The sequence below is a fragment of the Aotus nancymaae genome, unplaced genomic scaffold (genome assembly GCF_030222135.1).
Source record: "Aotus nancymaae isolate 86718 unplaced genomic scaffold, 86718_ANA_hifiasm-v0.15.2.pri h1tg000018l, whole genome shotgun sequence".
Lineage (NCBI taxonomy): Eukaryota > Metazoa > Chordata > Mammalia > Primates > Aotidae > Aotus > Aotus nancymaae.
Window position 1 is genome coordinate 10,146,061 of NW_026988430.1, and position 19,515 is coordinate 10,165,575.

Consider the following 19,515-nt stretch of genomic DNA (forward strand, 5'->3'; position numbering starts at 1 on the left):
GATTCACACAGGGCAGAGGCGCCTTCGCAGGTGCGAGTGGATTCTGGGTATCGCGAGCGTAGACCCGGCTTAGCCCTTCTGGCCCTGCGGGACTGAACTCGCAGGTGTGCCCCAGCGGCCGGGGGGCCGGGTTTCCCTCCTGAAGGCAGGCGCCGGGTTGCCTGGCACGGCGGGCGGAGCGGGGCAGCGGGGCGCAGTGCCCCCTGGTCCCGAAGACTGGCGGGCGGCGGGGGCGCGCGCGGGACGGCGGGGGCGCGCGGCGCTGTGAGGCCTGCGCGCCAGGCTGCGGGAGCCATGCGGCGGTCGAGAAGCGCCGCAGCCGCCAAGGTGCGTACGCAGAAGCGGTCCGGGGCTTCCGCGGCCCCCGCGGCCCCCGCGGCCGCTGCCTCGACCCCTAGCGCCACCCGGGCACTGCGCTCTACGAGCCAGGCCGAGAGCAAGAGCCAGGCGGAGACGAAGCCGCTGTCGGAGAAGCGGCGGCTGCGGCGCTCGTCGCCGCGGGCCCAAGAGGAGGGCCAGGGGGAGCCGCCGCCGCCGCCGGAGCTGGCGTTGCTCCCGCCACCGCCGCCGCCGCCGACTCCCGCGACCCCGACGTCCTCGGCGTCCACCCTGGACCTGGGCGAGCAGCGGGAGCGCTGGGAAACGTTCCAGAAACGGCAGAAGCTTACCTCCGAGGGCGCCGCCAAGCTCCTGCTGGACACCTTGTGAGTGCAGTGGGCCGGGGCGCGCGGGAGCCGCCGCCACGCGGACCCCCCGCGGCGGTAGTCGGGCTCGCAGCCCGCTATCGCTGCCTGCGCGCAGGCCTCGGGCCCCTTTCAGCTCTGCGTCTTCCACATAACGGAGCCGACACGGCTTCTCCGTTAGCACTGGGGTTGTTCCCTAAATTCTAAGGGCGGCAAGGCTGCGCTTCTAGGACTGTGTGGCCTGAGAATGGAAAGGGGGCTTTGTCCGGAAGGCGCGCGCGGCCGTCTTGGGACACAAAGGGTCTTTCCTGGCCACATGCATCGTGCTCGGAGACGTTGTCTCTTGTCCTGGTGCGCGAAGGGTGTGGGGGCATTTTCCAGTGAAAAGAAGACATCCCACGGCTTTCTTTTCCCCGAATCCCGTTCTTTTATGTTTGCACACGTGTTTTTGAGGGTGGGTGGAAGGGAAAGGTAGAAGCGTTGAGGAAAGCCTGAGTAGTTTTGAACTAACTGGGAAGCGAAATCCCGTTATTGTTCCAGGCACCGCCAGGGAGGGAGCAGAGGGCGGGGTTATTGATCCGGGAGAGAAGCGCGCGCAAAGAGATGCTCTGGCCTCGCGCGGCGGCGGGGATCCCTACTGGGAAGGCTTTTATGTTCTCCGCCAACTCTTGCTGCCGGCCGCTCGCCCTCCTGGCCGCTCCACGGTTTCTTAGATGGCTCAAGGAGCATCTCCGAGTGTCCGTGATTTAGGAAAGAGCTGTTAAAGGACTGCCTTCTTTTCTCCAAACATGATCTGGATTCTTGCCTCTGGGAACAGTTGTGCTACAGAGAGATATTTTAACGCCCTGATAATATATTTCATTGTTAATTTTACGGATTAAAAATAACAATTAAAACACCAGGGGAGAAAAGCTCAAGAATTACCTAGCAATTGCACAACCTGAGAATTACTTCTTTTCTTGAACGTGTTCCTTTGAGCTTCTTGCAGAAGAAATTCTCTTAGTTAGGATGGGTCTTCCCAGACAGAAGACACATATTTGGTTTTCTGTGTGTTTCACTTTTTGGTTTTTCTTCTTGGACTGCACACTGAATTTTTAAAAAACGTTCATCCAACAAATATTTTTTGAGCACTTATGGGGTGACGGCTGCCTCTGGGCAGAAGGAATATGAAGTTCCTTCGGAATGTAAAACTCATGGTGTCTTCAAGGCATATAAAAAAAGAAAAGAGGAATGTAAAACTCAAATTTGAGGTAAATTTTTAAGACAAACTGATAAACGGTCATGAAAAAGATTTAAAATATTGACATTAAAAAAAGATGTTTTTCTCCCACTAAATTGCCATGACTTTGTACTTAGTAAGTCCACTAAATTATATTCAAAAAGTATATATAACTGTACCATTTTTTGAAAATATTGTATGGAAAAATATTTTGGGAGAATATGTAGCAAATAATTAACTGTAGATCCCTCTGGGTGTGAAGATTACAGGAGGCTTTCACTTTGAGCACTCTCAAATATGGTCATGTTTGAATTTTTTACAATAAGCATTATGTATGCAGAAAAAATTAAAATACATAAACTCGTAAAGAAACATGAAAAAATGATCAGTCTTAATCGTGCAAATTAAAACTGCAGTGAGCTATTTTTCCTATAATTATTGCCTGAGACTGTACAGTGAAATGTTTTCTCATTTACACTCATGGGATAAGAGTGTTCAGTCCTTTTGGAAAGCGATTTTATGACATCAGATCTTAACGTTCATTTCTGAGTTTGGCTTATATATAAGTTTTAAAAGGATTACAATTGTATGTAGGCCAGGCATGGTGGCTCACGCCTGTAATCCCAGCACTTTGGGAGGCTGAGGTGGGTGGATCACCTGAGGTCTGGAGTTTGAGACCCCGTCTCTACTAAAAATACAAGATTAGCCAGGCATGGTGGCGCATGCCTGTAATCCCAAACTACTCAGAAAGCTGAGGCAGGAGAATTGCTTGAACCCGGGAAGCAGAGGTTGGCTTGAGCCGAGATTGCATCGCTGCACTCCCGCCTGGGCAACAAAAGCGAAACCCCATCTCAAAAAAAAAAAAATGTATGTAATGTGTATTATAGCTATATATTACACATGTGTTTGAAGATACTGGAAATGAATAGAGCAAAAATATAAGAGGCTTTATTAACTTTCTCAAAAGGCTCTTCTGAACCTCTGGACTTGATGGAGACCCAGTCATATTTTTCATAGCATCCTGTACCTTTTTTATCACAATCATAATTAAATATTATTTGAGTAATTTGTTAAGGTCGGTCAGAGCAGCAGTCGTGTCTGCTGTATCTTGTTTACTGTCTCTCCTTCATGCCTAGCTCATACAAATTTTTAGTATTTGACATATAAATAAAAACGTTTGGTGGTGGGATTAAGATCCCTCACATTTTCGAAATATTTGGAATGTTTTATTTTGCAACTTAATACAATTTAAGAAATTGGAGAAAAGAGAGCTCATGGACAAAGAACATGCTGAAACCATTCTTTGCTTAGAAAATTGACAGTGCCTCCTTAAAGGCAGAACTCCATTTGGTTGTCACATAGAAAAGACTTTTGTCCAATCTTACGTCTTTCTTTCAACAACAAAGAGCGGGAGGTAGCTATTCAGAAATTCTTATCTTTCTGATTTTTGTTTCATTTAGTGAATACCAGGGCCTGGTGAAGCACACGGGAGGCTGCCACTGTGGAGCAGTTCGCTTTGAAGTTTGGGCCTCAGCAGACTTGCATATATTTGACTGCAAGTGAGTTTTTTTTTTTCTTAACTTGGCTTAAAACAACTTCAGAATTAAAATGCAATACTTCAAAATAATCTGGGAGTTGAGGTACAGAGAAACATTGGCCATGGGCTGGTAACTGCTGAAGTCAGATAATGGGGACAGAATGGTTCATTGTTCTATTCTTTCTCCTTTTGTATGGCTCATCACAGAGCTTCAACAGCACAGCCCAGGTGACACAGAGCAGGGTCCTCAGGGCTTGTGGCTGGCAGCATTACCCTCATACTGACACTGCTGAGGAGCTGGGGGTGGTTAGCTGCAGAAGTGCCTGGCTGGGTACTGAGTAGAAGGCCTTGGGCAGAATCTTCGCAGGAGTCCAGAGTTGGGGAGGGTTGGAGGGTACTTTAGTGAAGGATGTGTACATCTGGATGCTCCGTAGGCTCTGCTCTCTCGCTCTGCTCTTCTGTTGGGGCAGATGGTGCTGCCGGCTGTGGAGGGCCTGATTTGTACCATCTTCCCTGGCCTTATGATGGAGCAGGGACGACAGGCTCTGGTTTTGGGACCCTGAGTTGGCATGCAGCTAATTATTTAACAGCATCCAGTCCTTTTTGCCCCTAGGTACTGGAATTATATATGAATAATAAGCACATACGATGGAATTACTCAAATGGAGAACTGAGCAGGCTACTAACAATAGAATCCAGATTGGAAAAAAAGCACTGTGGAATAACTTGTGAGAGGATTCTATACTAAATTAGAACTTTTTCAAAGATGACCTGAAAAGAGGGAATTTCAGTTTAATTCCAGAGATGGTAATTCTGGGGACATGTTTTACTTGGAGCTGGACTTTCTGTGACGTGGTCATGAAGAAAGAGGGAAACCTAAACTTCCTTGTCCATTTTTGGTGTGGATGTCTCAGAGACATCAGGTTGTAGCAGTGTCTGAAATTTGTTTTCTAAGTATCTCTGAAGTCCAGTGCTTCTCTTCACTGTAAAGAACTGGGAGGTGGGCAGCACAGACGTGTCTGTTGATCCTGTATTCTGAGCATTGCAGGTCCTCAGCTGCTGACTTGGATCCCGCTGTGCTCTACTATACCTGCAAACCAGGGGCAGCTCCTCGGCCCTGGAGGGAGCTAAAAGGGGCTTCGCAGCTGGCTCTGAAAACATATCAGGCTGGGCTGCTCAGGCAAAGAGGACACAGGTGGCTGCTTACAATCTGGAATTTGCTCTGTCTTTCTATAGCTGCAGCATTTGCAAGAAGAAGCAGAATAGACACTTCATTGTTCCAGCTTCTCGCTTCAAGCTCCTGAAGGTCAGTGCTTAAGAGCAGAGTCAAGGAGTGCAGAACCGATTGGTGAGATTTACGACATTTGCCACGGGATGTGAGAAACAAACCAAAGCCCGTGAGAAGCCCCAGTATGCTCCCCTTACATGCTACAGACCCTTTCGGGTTGACTTTTAAAAGGTTGTGGGCTAGGCACAGTAGCTAATGCCTGTAATCCCAGCACTTTGGGAGGCTAAGGCAGATGGATCATGAGGTCAAGAGATTGAGACCATCCTGGCCAACACAGTGAAACCCTGTCTCTACTTAAAAATATAGAAATTAGCCGGGCGTGGTGGCACATGCCTGTAATCCCAGCTATTTGGGAGGCCAAGGCAGGAGAGTCGCTTGAACCCGGGAGGCGGAGGTTGCAGTGAGCCGAGATCGCACCATTGCACTTCAGCCTGGGTGACGAGAACAAAACTCCATCTCAAAAAAAAATAAAAGGTTGTGTTATTTTTCACCTTTATTTTTTGGAGGCCTATTTGATATTGTGGAAACAAATCACCCAAATCCTATCAACCAAAGGTAACCACTGTTAATATTTTGGTGTCTTTCCTTGTATATTATTTTCTACTCGGATAAATACATCTAAACCTATTGTCTTATGTTTGTTAAGTAGGATTTTACCATTCTTTCTGTTGATAACCTCCTTATCTCATTTCCCAAGGAAAAGCTTACAGACTTTTTTTTTTTTGAGATGGAGTTTCGCTCTATTGTCCAGGCTGGAGTGCAATGGCGTGATCTCAACTCACCGCAACCTCCGCCTCCCAGGTTCAAGCGATTCTTCTGCTTCAGTCTCCGAAGTAGCTGGGATTACAGGCATGTGCCACCATGCCTGGCTAATTTTTGAATTTTTAGTAGAGATAGAGTTTCTCCATGTTGGTCAGGCTGGTCTCAAACTCCTGACCTCAGGTGATCCGCCCGCCTTGGCCTCCCAAAGTGCTGGCATTACAGGCATGAACCACTGCGCCTAGCTTATATACTTATTTTTAACTTGAATTTTATTATTTTGGGGAATTTTTTGTACTTGATACAAAATTCGAAAGGTAGAAGACAATGTGTATATACACAGTGAAAAGTCTTTCCCCACTGTCCCCATGCCCCAGTCTTCCTCTTCCCCACAGCCGATTTCCTGGTTTACTTATCCCATCACTGTCTGCATCATTGCACTTCTCGGGTGAGTCCAGTTTTTTTCTGATTATAAACAACATTGTGGTGAACCTCCTTGGTATAGATTTTTGACAATTTAGAAATTTCTTCCTTAGGATCAATTCTCTTAGAAATAAGTTCTCTGGCAACTCTAGGCACAATTCCTATACCCTGCTCCACAAGGAGCAGTGAAAAAAAAAGGACTGGGCATGGTGACTTACACCTGTAATCCCAGCACTTTGGGAGGCCGAGGCTGGTGGATCATAAGGTCAGGAGTTCAGGATTCAAGATCAGCCTGGCCAATATGGTGAAACCCCGTCTCAACTAATAATACAAAAATTAGCTGCGTGTGGTGGTTCTTGCCTGTAATCCCAGCTACTCAGGAGGCTGAGGCAGGAGAACAGCTTGAACCTGGGAGGCGGGGGTTGTAGTGAGCCAAGATCGTGCCACTGCACTCCAGCTTGGGCAACAGAGCAAGACTCCCTCTCAAAAAAAAAAAAAGAAAGAAAATCTCTGAGTTAAAGATTACAGATTTTTTAAAAAGACTTTTAGCACATTATGGGTAATATGAGGTTGGGCAGGGTTTTAATTCCATCCAGATATTGCTAGATGGCTTGGGACCACTTGGCAGTCCTTTGCTGTTCCTCTGTACTGCAGTGGCTGTGGCATGAGCAAGGCTCCTCAGGGAGCTATTTCTATAGGAAGCACAATTCTGGATGGTATGCTAGTGGCTGGGAAAGTGTAAAGAAGTTTAACAATAATAATAAACCTCCACCCCCTCCCCTTCAGCTGTCTGATTTCTCTCCCTAAAGGTAAGCCACTGTTTCTTCTATCACTCTTCAAAGATACATATGCATATAAAAGCACGTACAGGCCAGGCATGGTGGCCCATGCCTGTAGTCCCAGCACTTTGGAAGGCCAAGGCAGGCAGATCGCTTGAGCCCAGGAGTTCAGCACCAGCCTGGGCCACATAGTGAGACACCATGTCTACAAAAATTTAAAAATCAGCTAGCTGTGGTGTTGCATGCCTGTATTCCCAGCTACTGGTGGTGGGGGCGGGGGGGCGGGGCTGAGATGGGAGATCACTTGAACCTGGGAGGACAAGGGTGCAGTAAGGTGTGATGATACTATCGCACTCCAGTAACAGAGTGAGACCTTGTCTCAAAAAAAAGAAAAAAAAAAAACACACATAACAGTATGTTGCCTTAAAAAAAAAAAGAGAGCCAGGTGCAGTGGCTCATGCCTGTAATCTTAGCACTTTGGGAGGCCAAGGTGGGCGGATCACGAGGTCAAGAGATTGAGACCATCCTGGCCAACATGGTGAAACCCTGTCTATTAAAAAAAAAAAAAAAAGTAAAAAACAATAAAATAAAATAAATGGTAGTATACACTATATACGTTGTTTTACACCTTGCTTAACTTTTTGTTTGAGATAGAGTTGCTCACTTTGTCACCCAGGCTGGAGTGCAGTGGTGTGATCTCAGCTCACTGCAACCTCTGCTACCCAGGCTCAAGCGATTCTCCTGCCTCAGCCTCCCTAGTAGCTGGGACTACAGGTGCCCGTCACCACACCTGGCTAGTTTTTATATTTTTAGTAGAGATGAGGTTTCACCATGTTAGCCAAGCTGGTCTCAAACTCCTGACCTCGAGTGATCTGCCCACCTCGGCCTCCCAAAGTGGTGGGATTACACGCATGAGCCACTGTGCCTGGCCTATACCTTGTTTAACTTTGTAACCTTGGCAGTTGTTCCATGTTAGTATTTGTAGAGCTATCTCATTCTTCTCAAAAGTTGGAGAATATTCCATTTTACGAATGTTCATAATGCCTAACCTGTCCTCTATTGATGGACATTTTCAATTTTTCCAATCTTTAGCCTTTATAAACAGTGCTGTAGTATCTATATACCTATCTCATTGAGACATTTGGAATATATCTGTAAGATAAATTTCAGGAAATGGAATTGTATGCTAAAGGATAGGTACACTGCACTTTAAAATTTTGGTAGATCTTGCTAAATTTTGCCAATTCCTATTCCTGTGACTGATACATGTGAACACATTTCTCTACATACTTGTCAATACCGTGTTAACAGCTTTGATTTTGCCCACCTGATAGTGAAATACATCTCATTGCAGTTCATATGGGTGAGCATTTCATAGGCTAAAAAACTGATTTATTTTTCTTTTTATCTGAACTGTCTGTTCATGTCCTTTGTCCAGTCTCCTATTTGTATTATCCATTAAGGAAATTAGCCTGTCTATGATGTCTGGCAAATACTTTTTTCCTGGTTTGTCCTTTGTGGATAAATTAAGAACAGCCAACAGTTTTCTTAAGACCTTGAGCCGTGCTGTTTGGGGACATGGAGAGCCAGTCCCTTGGGTGAACTGTCTCTCCATGTAGGCCCCGGGAAGCAAGCATTTTCCCTCCCTGATGTGATGGATCAGGGAAGACTCAAGGCTGAATTCTGTGTGCAGTTGACCTAAGGGAAGTTGTGAGCTGTCATGATCCAGACTGACATGTCTCTGGATAGTGTAGATGGGTCTCTGTCTTCAAGAAGGTCCCAGTCTTTTACAGGAGATAGGAAATGGCCTCATAATACAAAGAGCCCTACAAAAGGGCTCCTCCCCCCGTTAAGTTTTTTAAAGATTTTTTTTAAATGGTACGATCTCAGCTCACTGCAGCCTCCACCTCTCCAGGCTCAACTGATCCTCCTACCTCAGCCTCCTGAGTAGCTGGGACTACAGATGTGTGCCAGTGCACCTGGTTAATTTTTGTATTTTTTGTAGAAATAGGGTTGCCCAGGTTGGTCTTGAACTCCTGGGCTCAAGTGATCTGCCCGCCTCAGCCTCTCAACGTGTTGGGAAATCTCTTCGTGGCTGGACGCGGTGGTTCACACCTATAATCCCAGCACTTTGGGAGGCTGATGCAGGCAAATCATGAGGTCAGGAGTTCAAAACCAGCCTGGCCAACATGGTGAAATCCCGTCTCTACTAAAAATACAAAAATTAGCAGGTTGTGCTGGTGGGCGCCTGTAATCCCAGCTACTCAGGAGGCTGAGGCAAGAGAATCACTTGAACTTGGGAGGTGGAGGTTGCAGTGAGCTGAGATTGTGCCACTGCACTCCAGCCTGGGTGACAGTGAGAGACTCCATCTCAAAATAAATAAATAAATAAATAAATAAATCTCTTTGTAAAAAGAGAACACCTGTTTGTCTGTTTTCACGTAGGGAGCTGAGCACATAACAACTTACACGTTCAATACACACAAAGCCCAGCACACCTTCTGTAAGAGATGTGGCGTTCAGAGCTTCTATACTCCACGCTCCAACCCCGGAGGCTTCGGTGAGTAAAGGGGATGGACTGCAAGCTCAGGGGGACACAGAGAGACAGGCCATGGTGCTCTCACTTAAAGTCTTGGTTGGACAGGTGGGACACTGACTAGACCCTGTCACATGCGTATCTTAGAGGAACAGGGCTCCTCAGCTGAACACTTGCCACATGATGGAGTGTGAGTCGGGCTCTGGTGAAGCCCGTCTGAATTCCATATCTTAATGTGGTGAAGTTGGACTCGGATGCCATCCAGGTTGTGATTCTCATTCACTAGTGCTGCCAGAGGTGGTGTTGCTGGGGATGGTGCTGAGGGTAGGGAGTAGAGGGGTGGGCAGGCTTGTGGGGCCAGGGAAGGCAGCTTTAATAATGACAGGGGTTAAGGGAGTGAAGGAGGCAAGATCGGGGATCATTGATAATGCCATTTAAAAGCTTTTTGGTTGTTCAAAAAAACAAGCAGGACTGGCTGGTCACAGTGGCTCACACCTGTATCCCAGCACTTTGGGAGGCCACGGTGGGAAGATTGAGCTCAGGAGTTTGAGACCAGCCTGGGAAACATAGCGAGACCCCGTCTCTGTTCTTTTTAACAAATAATAATAAACATCTACTAAAAATACAAAGTCAGCCAGGCATGGTGGTACATGGCTGTAATCCCACCAACTTGGGAGTCTGAGGCAGGAGAACTGCTTGAATCTGGGAGGCGGTGAGCCAAGATCATGCCATTGCACTCCAGCCTGGGCGATAAGAGCAAAGAAACGCCATCTCAAAAAAAGAAAGTTATCTATCTAAACACAAGAAAGGCCTATGAATTCTTTAGGCTGCCAGTCAGAGATTGCTTGGGCTGCTCTTTTCTGCACGTTGCACTCTCAACTTGGTATTGAATGATGTCTAGCATTGTCCATCCCTGGTTCAAAGAGTGTGATTCCCATCTGGCAGTTGAGGAAAGTGAGCTAGAGGACTGAAGCTGCAGGCTGGAGGCAGTGCTTTCCGAGCCAGCCGGCAGCCTGTGGGTCTCATCGCTGAAGCCATAAGCTGTGGCATATCCTTTGGAAGCCCTAATGTGTAGCATGATGATGCATGCAGGTGGGGCTCATACCAGATGCTAGTACTGCATCTGGTCGCACTCATACTGGGGATCCCCCTTTGTCTGTGCCACTTTCTCCTAGGAATTGCCCCCCACTGCCTGGATGAGGGCACTGTGCAGAGTATGGTCACAGAGGAATTCAATGGCAGCGATTGGGAGAAGGCCATGAAGGAGAACAAGACCATCAAGAACATGTCTAAAGAGTGAGCTTCTGCCTCTCCTGTCCTGAAAAGGAGGAATGATTGGGGCCAGCAACTTTGCTTTCCCTGCCGCGCCTCGGTGGTGCTCCTGAATGTGGCTGACCTGGAATGCTGGTTCCGTTCACCAGGGCCATCTTGATCTCTGCAGTTTGCTCCAGCTACCAGTTTCTTTAGGCAGCTCTTTGTCCTCCCTCTGCCCAAATTTTGATGTAGTCTAGTTGACATCCTTCTCTTCCCAACTTTTGTGTGATCTTTTAGAAAAAAAAAAAAATATTTTTAACATTAAAGCGGTTACTGTGGTTTATCATTTCTTTTGTACTGTGATTTGCTTCTGAGACCAGTCGATTAATAGCAGATACGTACTCAGCGCTATCAAGATTTTTGCAACCAGGCATCTTGGCTTAAGCCTGTAGTCCCAACTATTCTGGAGGGTTGATTGAGCCCAGGAGGTTGAGGTTGCAGTGAACTGTGTTTGTGTTACTGCACTCCAGTCTGGGTGACAGAATGAGACTATCTCAAAAAAAAAAAAAAAATTGTAGCCAAATTGGAAAGAAGACGTAAGACAAACAATTATTAAAAATGGAAGGTTGGCCGGGCACAGTGGCTCACGCCTGTAATCCCAGCACTTTGGGAAGCCGAGGTGGGCAGATCACGAGGTTAAGAGATCGAGACCATCCTGACCAACATGGTGAAACCCCGTCTCTACTAAAAATACAAAAATTAGCTGGGCATGGTGGCGTGTGCCTGTAGTTCCAGCTACTCGGGAGGCTGAGGCAGGAAAATTGCTTGAACCCAAGAGGTGGAGGTTGCAGTGAGCCAAGATTGCGCCACTGCACTCCAGCCTGACTCCTGATGACAGAGTGAGACTGTCTCAAAAAAAAAAAGATATGAAAGGTTATGGCCAGGCATGGTGGGTCACTCTAATCCCAGCATTTTGGGAGGCTGAGGCGGGTGGTTTACTTGAGGCCAGGAGTTCAAGATCAGCCTGGCCAATGTGGTGAGACCCCCGTCTCCTAAAATTGTAAAACTTAGCTGGGCATGGTGGTGCGTGCCTATAGTCCCAGCTACTTGGGAGGCTGAGGCAGGAGAATCACTTAAGCCCGGGAGGCAGAGGTTGCAGTGAGCTGAGGTTGCACCAGTGCACTCCGGCCTGGGCAACAGAGACTCCATCTCAAAAAAAAAAAAAAAAAAAAAAATATATATATATACACACACACACACACACATATATATACATATATATGTATATATATATACACATATATATGATTGTGAATGTTACAATCCATGTGAGCTTTAAAGATAATAAGAGCTCTAGGAGTTCAGAGAACACGGAAGCCTTAAGAGGATGACTTGAGTCTATCTATCTTTAAAAAGTGAAATCCGCTTCTAATTTTTTTTTTAATTTTAATTTTAACTTTAATTTTTTATAAAGACAGGGTTTCACCATGTTGGTCAGGCTGGTCTTGAACTCCCAACCTCAGTTGATCGCCTCCCTTGGCCTTCAAAGTGCTTGGATTACAGGCGTGAGCAACCACGCCCGGCCCTAATTTCTTTTAAGTTGTAAAGTACTCATAAAATTTACCATCAACTGCTAATTTAGAGATAGAGTCTCCCTGCTTATTTTGAGATAGGGCCTTGCTGTGTCACCCAGGCTGGAATGCAGTCCATGAACACGACTCACTGTAGCCTTGACTTGGACTTGAGATCCCCTACATTAGCTTCTGGAGTAGCTGGGACTACAGGTGTGTGCCACCACACCTGGCTAATATTTTTCATAGAGACAAGGTCACTCCATGTTCAGGCTGGTCTCAAACTCCCGGGCTCAAGCAGTCCTCCTGCCTCGGCCTCCCAAAGTGGTGTGATTACAGACATGTGCCACTGCACTCGGCCTTAGCCATTTTGAAGTATACAATTCGGCAGTGTTAAGTGCAAACACATTGTCGTGTAACCATCACTGCCATCCATCTCCAGAACTCTTCATCTTGCAAAACTGAAATTCTGTACCCACGAAACAACTTTGATCCTATTTTTGAAGGAAGCAAGATTTAGGGTGACAGAGGGGAGGAGTGACTGAACAGAGGTACACACATGCAAAAGCCACACTGAAGCTGCATGTGGCGGCATACACCTGTAGTCCCAGCTACTTAGGAAGCTGAGGACCGCATGAGCCCAGGAGTTTTGAGACTGCAGTGAGCTCTGATGGTGTCATGCATTCCACCATGGGAGACACAGCCAGACCCCATCTCATTTAAAAAAAAAAAAAGCTGGGTGTGGTGGCTTAAGCCTGTAATCCCAGCACTTTGGGAGGCTGAGGCAGGCAGATCATGAAGTCAAGAGATCAAGACCATCCTGGCCAACATGGTCAAAACCCCATCTCTACTAAAAATAGAAAAATTAGTTGGGTGTGGTGGCAAGCGCCTGTAATCCCAGCTACTCAGGAGGCTGAGGCAGGAGAATCTCATGAACCTGGGAGTCGGAGGTTGCAGTGAGCCGAGATCGTGCCACTGCACTCCAGCCTGGCTACAGAGTGAGACTACATCCCAAAAAAAAAAAAATAATAAAGGCTGAATTGGAGGCTTTTAATGAGAAGAAGTAATGAAGAAATCAGAAAGGTCTATTGAGATCAGAAAGGTATGTTAACTTTCCTCAAACATTCCTGCCATTACCAAATACTGAGTACAAATAATGGCAAATGCTTAATAAATATTTTCTCTTTAGGAAAATTAATCATGAAATGATTTGTGAGATAGACTAGACAAGGAAAAACAGAGAAAAGAAATAAAGATCTCAGAACAAAGGTCTCTGAGGAAAAAAAAAATTTTAAAGACCAGGTGCAGTGCCTCACACCTTTAATCCCAGCACTCTGGGAGGCTGAGGTGGGTGGATCACCTGAGGTCAGGAGTTCGAGACCAGCCTGTCCAACATGGTGAAAACCTGTCTCTATTAAAAATACAAAAATTAGCTGGATGTGGTGGCGGGCACCTGTAATCCCAGCTACTTGGAAGGCTAAGGCAGGAGAATCGCTTGAGCCTAGGCAGCAGAGGTTGCAGTGAGCTGAGATGGGGCACACCAGTCTGGGTGACAGCAAGACTCCATCTCAAAAACAAAAACAAAAAAACAAATATAGATGGCCAGGCAGAAATAGTGACTCATATCTATTAATACAGCACTATGGGAGGCTGAGGCAGGAGGATCACTTGAGCCCAGGAGTTCAAGACCAGCCTGGGCAATATATGAGACCCACCCCCTCTACAAAAAAGAATAAAATACAATAAAAATGGCCAGTTTCTCAGTTTGCTGTGCTGGGGTTCTGTGTGGTCACTGCTTCTTCAGAATCACTGATGGCCAAGTTCACTCCACAAGACTGGAAGAAGCACCCACAAGGATGGGATTTTTGGGGCCAGAACTCCAGGTATTCTTTATATATATATATATATATATATATATATCATATATATAAAATAATAAGATATATATAATATATTATAAAATATATATATCAATAATATATATATAATGTATTATATATTATAAAAATATATGTTATATATATCATATATAATAAAAATATATTTTTTTAGAGATATACGATCATAGCTCACTGTAACCTTGAACTTCAAGCAATCCTACCACAGCCTACAGGTGTGTGCCACCACACCCAGCCTATTTTTTTTTAATTTTAAAATTACACAGGGGCCAGGCAGGGTGGCTCACACCTGTATTCCCAGCACTTTGGGAGAACATGGCAAAATCCTGTATCTACTAAAAATACAAAAACTCAGGCTGGGCACGGTGGCTCACGCCTGTAATCCTAGCACTTTGGGAGGCCAAGGCAGGTGGATTACCCAGGGTCAGGAGTTCAAGTCCAGCCTGGCCAACATAGTGAAACCCCATCTCTACTAAAAATACAAAAATTAGCTAGGCATGGTAGCATACACCCTTAGTCCCAGCTACTCAGGAGGCTGAGGCAAGATAATTGCTTGAACCTGGGAAGCGGTGGTTGCAGTGAGCCAAGATTGTGCCATAGCAATCCAGTCTGGGTGACAGAGCAAGACTGTCTCAAAAAAAAATCAGCCGGGTGTATTGGTGCTTGCCTGTAGTCCCAGTTACTCAGGAGGTTGAGGTGGGAGGATCACCTGATCCCGGGAAGTTGAGGCTGCAGTGAGCCGTGATCGCACCACTGCACTCTAGGCTGGGTGACAGAGTGAGACTCCGTCTAAAAAAAAATTATTTTGTTTTAGAGATATATGATCATAGCTCACTGTAACCTTGAACTTCTTACTTCAAGCAATCCTACCACAGCCTACAGGTGTGTGCCACCACACCTGGCTGGTTTTTTAAATTTTTAAAATTTTTTGTAAAGATGGGGTCATGCTATGTTGCCCAGGCTGGTCTCAAACTCCTGGTCTCAAGTGTGCCTCCTGCCTCAGCCTCCCTAACTGCTGGGATTATAGGTGTGAGCCACTGTACCCAGTTGCATTTTTTTATTTAGTTACATCTTGATATTTTCATATCAACATACATATCCTCATTATTAACTGTTGCATAGAATAGCATAGTGTGGGTATAGTTTATTTAGCTATTCATTTTTCATGGAAATTATGGTTGTTTCCAGTTTTTTGCTATTACCAAGAGTGTTGACAGTGAGCATCCTTGTACATACCTCTTTATACATACATATGTGTATTATTTGAGCATACAGAAGTGGCATTGCTGAGCTGAAGGATATGCATTTTTAATTTAATTTTATTTTTTGAGACAGAATTTTGCTCTTGTTGCCTAGGCTGGAGTGCAATGGCATAATCTCTGAAACCTCCGCCTCCCAAGTTCAAGCAATTCTCCTGTCTCAGCCTGCCAAATAGCTGGGACTGCAGGCGCCCACCACCATGCCCAGCTGTTTTTGTATTTTTAGTAGAGAGAGGGTTTCACAATGTTGGCCAGGCTGGTCTCGAAATCCTGACCTCAGGCCATCCGCCTATCTTGGCCTCCCAAAGTGCTGGGATTACAGGCTTGAGCCACCACTCCTGCACACTTGTAATCTCAGCACTTTGGGAGGCCAAGGAGTGTGGATCACGAGGTTAGGAGATCCAGACCATCCTGGCCAACATGGTGAAACCCTGTCTCTACTAAAAATAGAAAAATTAGCCGGGCGTAGTGGCAGGCACCTGTAATCCCAGCTACCTGGAAGGCTGAGGCAGGAGAATCGTTTAAACCCAGGAGGTGGAGGCTGCAGTGATCCAAAATCACCCACTGTACTCCAGTCTGGGCTACAGAGTGAGACTGTCAAAAAAAAAAAAAAAAAAAAATTAGCCAGGTGTGATGGCACAGTCCTGTAGTCCTAGTTACTTGGGAGGCTGAGGTGGGAGGATCACTTGAGCCTAGGAGTTCTAGGTTACAGTGAACTATGATCACACCACTGTACTCCAGCCTAGGTGACAAGAGAGGACCCTATGTTAAAAATATTTTTAATAGGTCGGGCGCGGTGGCTCACGCCTGTAATCCCAGCACTTTGGGAGGCCGAGGCAGGTGGATCACGAGGTCAAGAGATCGAGACCATCCTGGTCAACATGGTGAAACCCCGTCTCTACTAAAAATACAAAAAATTAGCTGGGCATGGTGGCGCGTGCCTGTAATCCCAGCTACTCAGGAGGCTGAGGCAGGAGAATTGCCTGAACCCAGGAGGCGGAGGTTGTGATGAGCCGAGATCGCGCCATTGCACTCCAGCCTGGGTAACGAGCGAAATTCCGTCTCAAAAAAAGAAAAAAAATATATTTTTAATATATAAAATTTGTTTTAAAAGGAAGAAATCCTGTACCATTAGCAGCCACCCCAACTCCCCACTCCTTCCAGCCTCTGGCAACTACTAATCTGTTTTCCATCTCAAAATGCATCTATTTTAAACATTTCATATGAATTGAATCCTACCTAGGTGATCTTCTGTGTCTGGCTTTTTTCACTTAGCATAATGCTGTTGAGGCCAGGTGCGGTGGCTCACGCCTGTAATCCCAGCATTTTGGAAGGCTGAGGCGGATGGATTGCTTGAGGTCAGGAGTTCAAGACCAGCCTGGGCAACATGGTGAAACCCCATCTCTACTAAAAATACAAAAATTAGCCAGGTGTGGTGGCATGCGCCTATAATCCCAGCTACTTGGCAGGCTGAGGCAGGAGAATCGCTTGAACCTAGGAGGCGGAGGTTGCAGTGAGCTGAGATTGTGCCACTGCACTCCAGCCTGGGCACCAAGAGCAAAACTCCTTCTCAAAAAATGAAAAAAAAAAAAAAATGCTGTTGAAGTTCATGTGCCTTGAAGCATGCATCAGGACTTTGTTCCTTTTTATGGCTAAATAATAAAATGCCGTATTTTGTTTATTCACCAGTTGATAGACAGACATTTGAGTTGTTTCTACTTTGAGGCTATTATGAATAATATTGCTATGAATACTCATTTACAAGGTTTTGTCTAAATATTTTCTGTTCTATGGGATCTGTACCTAGGAGCGGAACTGCTGGGTCATATGGTAAATCCTTGTTAAAATTACTAAGGAATCATCAAAGGGTTTTCCATAGCAGCTGCATCATTTCCTCTCCCACCAACAATGTATGAGGATTCCAATTTTTTCACATCCTCACCAATACTTATTTTTTATTATTTTTTTGAGACAGGGTCTGGTTCTGTCCCCAGGCTGGAGTGCAGTGGCAAAATGCAACCTCTGCCTCCCATGCTCAAGCCATTTTCCCACCTCCATCTCCCTGGCTAATTTTTGTATTTTTAGTTCACTATATTGCCAAGGCTGGTCTTGAACTCCTGACCTCAAGCCATATAATCTTTTAATTTTTTTCATCCTTTTTCACTTTTGTGGTCATACATCCATATGTTCCCAATAACCGCACTTTTGTTTCTCCTTTCCCTGAATTAGACTTGCTGCGTATTGGTTTATTTCAGTTTTCAAAGAAAAGTTATCCTTTCCACTATTTTTTGGTTTCACTTATTTAATCTAATCCTTTATCTCTGTTAAGTCCCTCTTGCTATTGGTTTCTATTTTTGATTTTCTCAAATTGAATCATGTAGTTCACTCATTTTCAATCTTTTAAAAATTTAAGCATTTAAGACTGCAAATTACCTAAATTACACTCACATGAAATATAATTCTTATTACTTTCTAGATAATTTGCAATACCAATTTTAATTTCCTCTTTCATCTAGGGGTTATTTAGGCAGGGGCCTCTTGATTTCCGAGTAGTGTGGTTGATCCCCCTCTTTAGTAATTTTATTATTTACATGCACGTTATTTAATTACGATCAAAGAAAGTGGCAGCCAGGCACGGTGGCTCACGCCTGTAATCCCAGCACTTTGGAAGGCTAAGGCGTGTGGATCACCTGAGGTCAGGAGTTCGAGACCAGCCTGAACAACATGGAGAAACCCCATCTGTACTAAAAATACAAAATTAGCTGGGCACGGTGGCAGATGCCTGTAATCCCAGCTACTTGGGAAGCTGAGGCAGGAGAATCACTTGAACCCAAGAGCCAGAGGTTGCGATGAGCCAACATTGTGCCATTGCACTCCAGCCTGGGCAACAAGAGTGAGACTCAAAAAAAAAAAAAAAATTGTAGGCTGTTAAATCTCTACATTAAGGAATTTATTAGGGAATTCTCTGCTGGGTGCAGTGGCTTATGCCTGTAATCCCAGTGTTTTGGGAGGCCAAAGTGGTCAACATAGCAAGACCCTGTCTCATTAAAACAAGCAAACAAACAAACGTGGTGGCTCATGTCTGTAATCCCAGTACATTGGGATGCCGAGGTGGGTGGATCATCTGAGATAAGGAATTTGAGACCAGCCTGGCCCACATGGTGAAATCCTGTCTCTACTAAAAATACAAAAATGAGCCAGGCATGGTGGCACACATCTGTAATTACAGCTACTCAGGAGGCTGAGGCAGAAGAATCACTTGAACCTGGGAGGCAACCAGTGAGTGAAGATTGCACCATTGTACTCCAACCTGGGCAACAGAGTGCGACTCCATCTGAAACAAAAAAACAAAACGTCAGGGTTGGTGGCACATGCCTGTAGTCCCAACTACTTGGGAGACTGAGGCAGAGAGTTCCTCAAGCCCAGGTGTTTGAGGCTGCAGTGAGCTGTGATCACACCATTGCATTGCAAGCCTGGGTGACAGAGCAAGACCCTGTCTCAAATAAATAAGTAAATAAATAAATAAATAAATAAATGGATATCAGTGGCCAATAAACAGTTGACTTTTGTAAATGTTCTAAAACTTAAGTGAATGTTTGCTTTATTCAAATATTCTATGTTATTTTTTGCTAATTCAATTTTTCAAAATTCTGGAAGAATTTTATCATGGTGTTTTGTTTTTAAATAAAGGTATTGTATTTCTGGAAGGTTTTGTTTTATGTATCTGGCTACTGTAATGCTTGGTGCCTATCATCTCATGGAGTGAACCTGTTAAAATGCCCATCTTCATCCAGTTTAATGCTTCTTCTTCTTTTTTTTTTTTTTTGAGACGGAGTTTCGCTCTTGTTACCCAGGCTGGAGTGCAATGGCGCGATCTCGGCTCACCGCAACCTCCGCCTCCTGGGTTCAGGCAATTCTCCTGCCTCAGCCTCCTGAGTAGCTGGGATTACAGGCATGTGCTACCATGCCCAGCTAATTTTTTATACTTTTAGTAGAGATGGGGTGTCACCATGTTGACCAGGATGGTCTCGATCTCTCGACCTCGTGGTCCACCCGCCTCGGCCTCCCAAAGTGCTGGGATTACAGATAGATTTTGTTTTCTAACACATTGATTTCACAGTCTGTTTTGGCAGGGAAATTCAGCCTATTTATATTTTTTGAAGTAACTCTGATTTTATTCTGTTCGTATTACTTCTATTCTATTTATTACATTTTATACTCTTTTCCTTTTTTCTTACTCTTGCAGCCTGTTAAGTTTCTCTTTATTTCCTGCTTTCCTCTTTGTTAATTGCGATCCCATGCTTTTCAG

At 45.3% G+C, this 19,515-nt stretch overlaps 2 protein-coding genes across 2 annotated transcripts in view; one reads left to right on the forward strand and one right to left on the reverse strand.

Annotated features, from left to right (window-relative positions):
• The first annotated feature begins 261 nt into the window (after positions 1 to 261).
• On the forward strand, positions 262 to 10,824 carry CENPV (centromere protein V). Its single transcript, XM_021674742.2, has 5 exons — positions 262 to 704; positions 3,363 to 3,461; positions 4,676 to 4,745; positions 9,134 to 9,248; positions 10,400 to 10,824. Exons 1-5 carry the CDS (start codon positions 295 to 297, stop codon positions 10,522 to 10,524), a joined length of 819 nt encoding a protein of 272 aa, XP_021530417.2. The 5' UTR covers positions 262 to 294; the 3' UTR covers positions 10,525 to 10,824.
• The window catches only part of PIGL (phosphatidylinositol glycan anchor biosynthesis class L), a 119,629-nt gene continuing 101,112 nt past the window's right edge, over positions 999 to 19,515 (reverse strand). The window contains exon 8 of the mRNA XM_064378275.1: positions 999 to 10,768. The gene's annotated coding sequence lies outside the window, so the exon portion shown is untranslated. The remainder of the gene's footprint in view (positions 10,769 to 19,515) is intronic.

Bases quoted from the DNA above. Each gene is read 5' to 3' on its own strand.
- CENPV (XM_021674742.2), top strand. From the start codon at position 295: ATGCGGCGGTCGAGAAGCGCCGCAGCCGCCAAGGTGCGTACGCAGAAG. The intron at 705-3,362 runs GTGAGTGCAGTG...TGTTTCATTTAG, and splicing joins AAGCTCCTGCTGGACACCTT to TGAATACCAGGGCCTGGTGA. The intron at 3,462-4,675 runs GTGAGTTTTTTT...GTCTTTCTATAG, and splicing joins TTGCATATATTTGACTGCAA to CTGCAGCATTTGCAAGAAGA.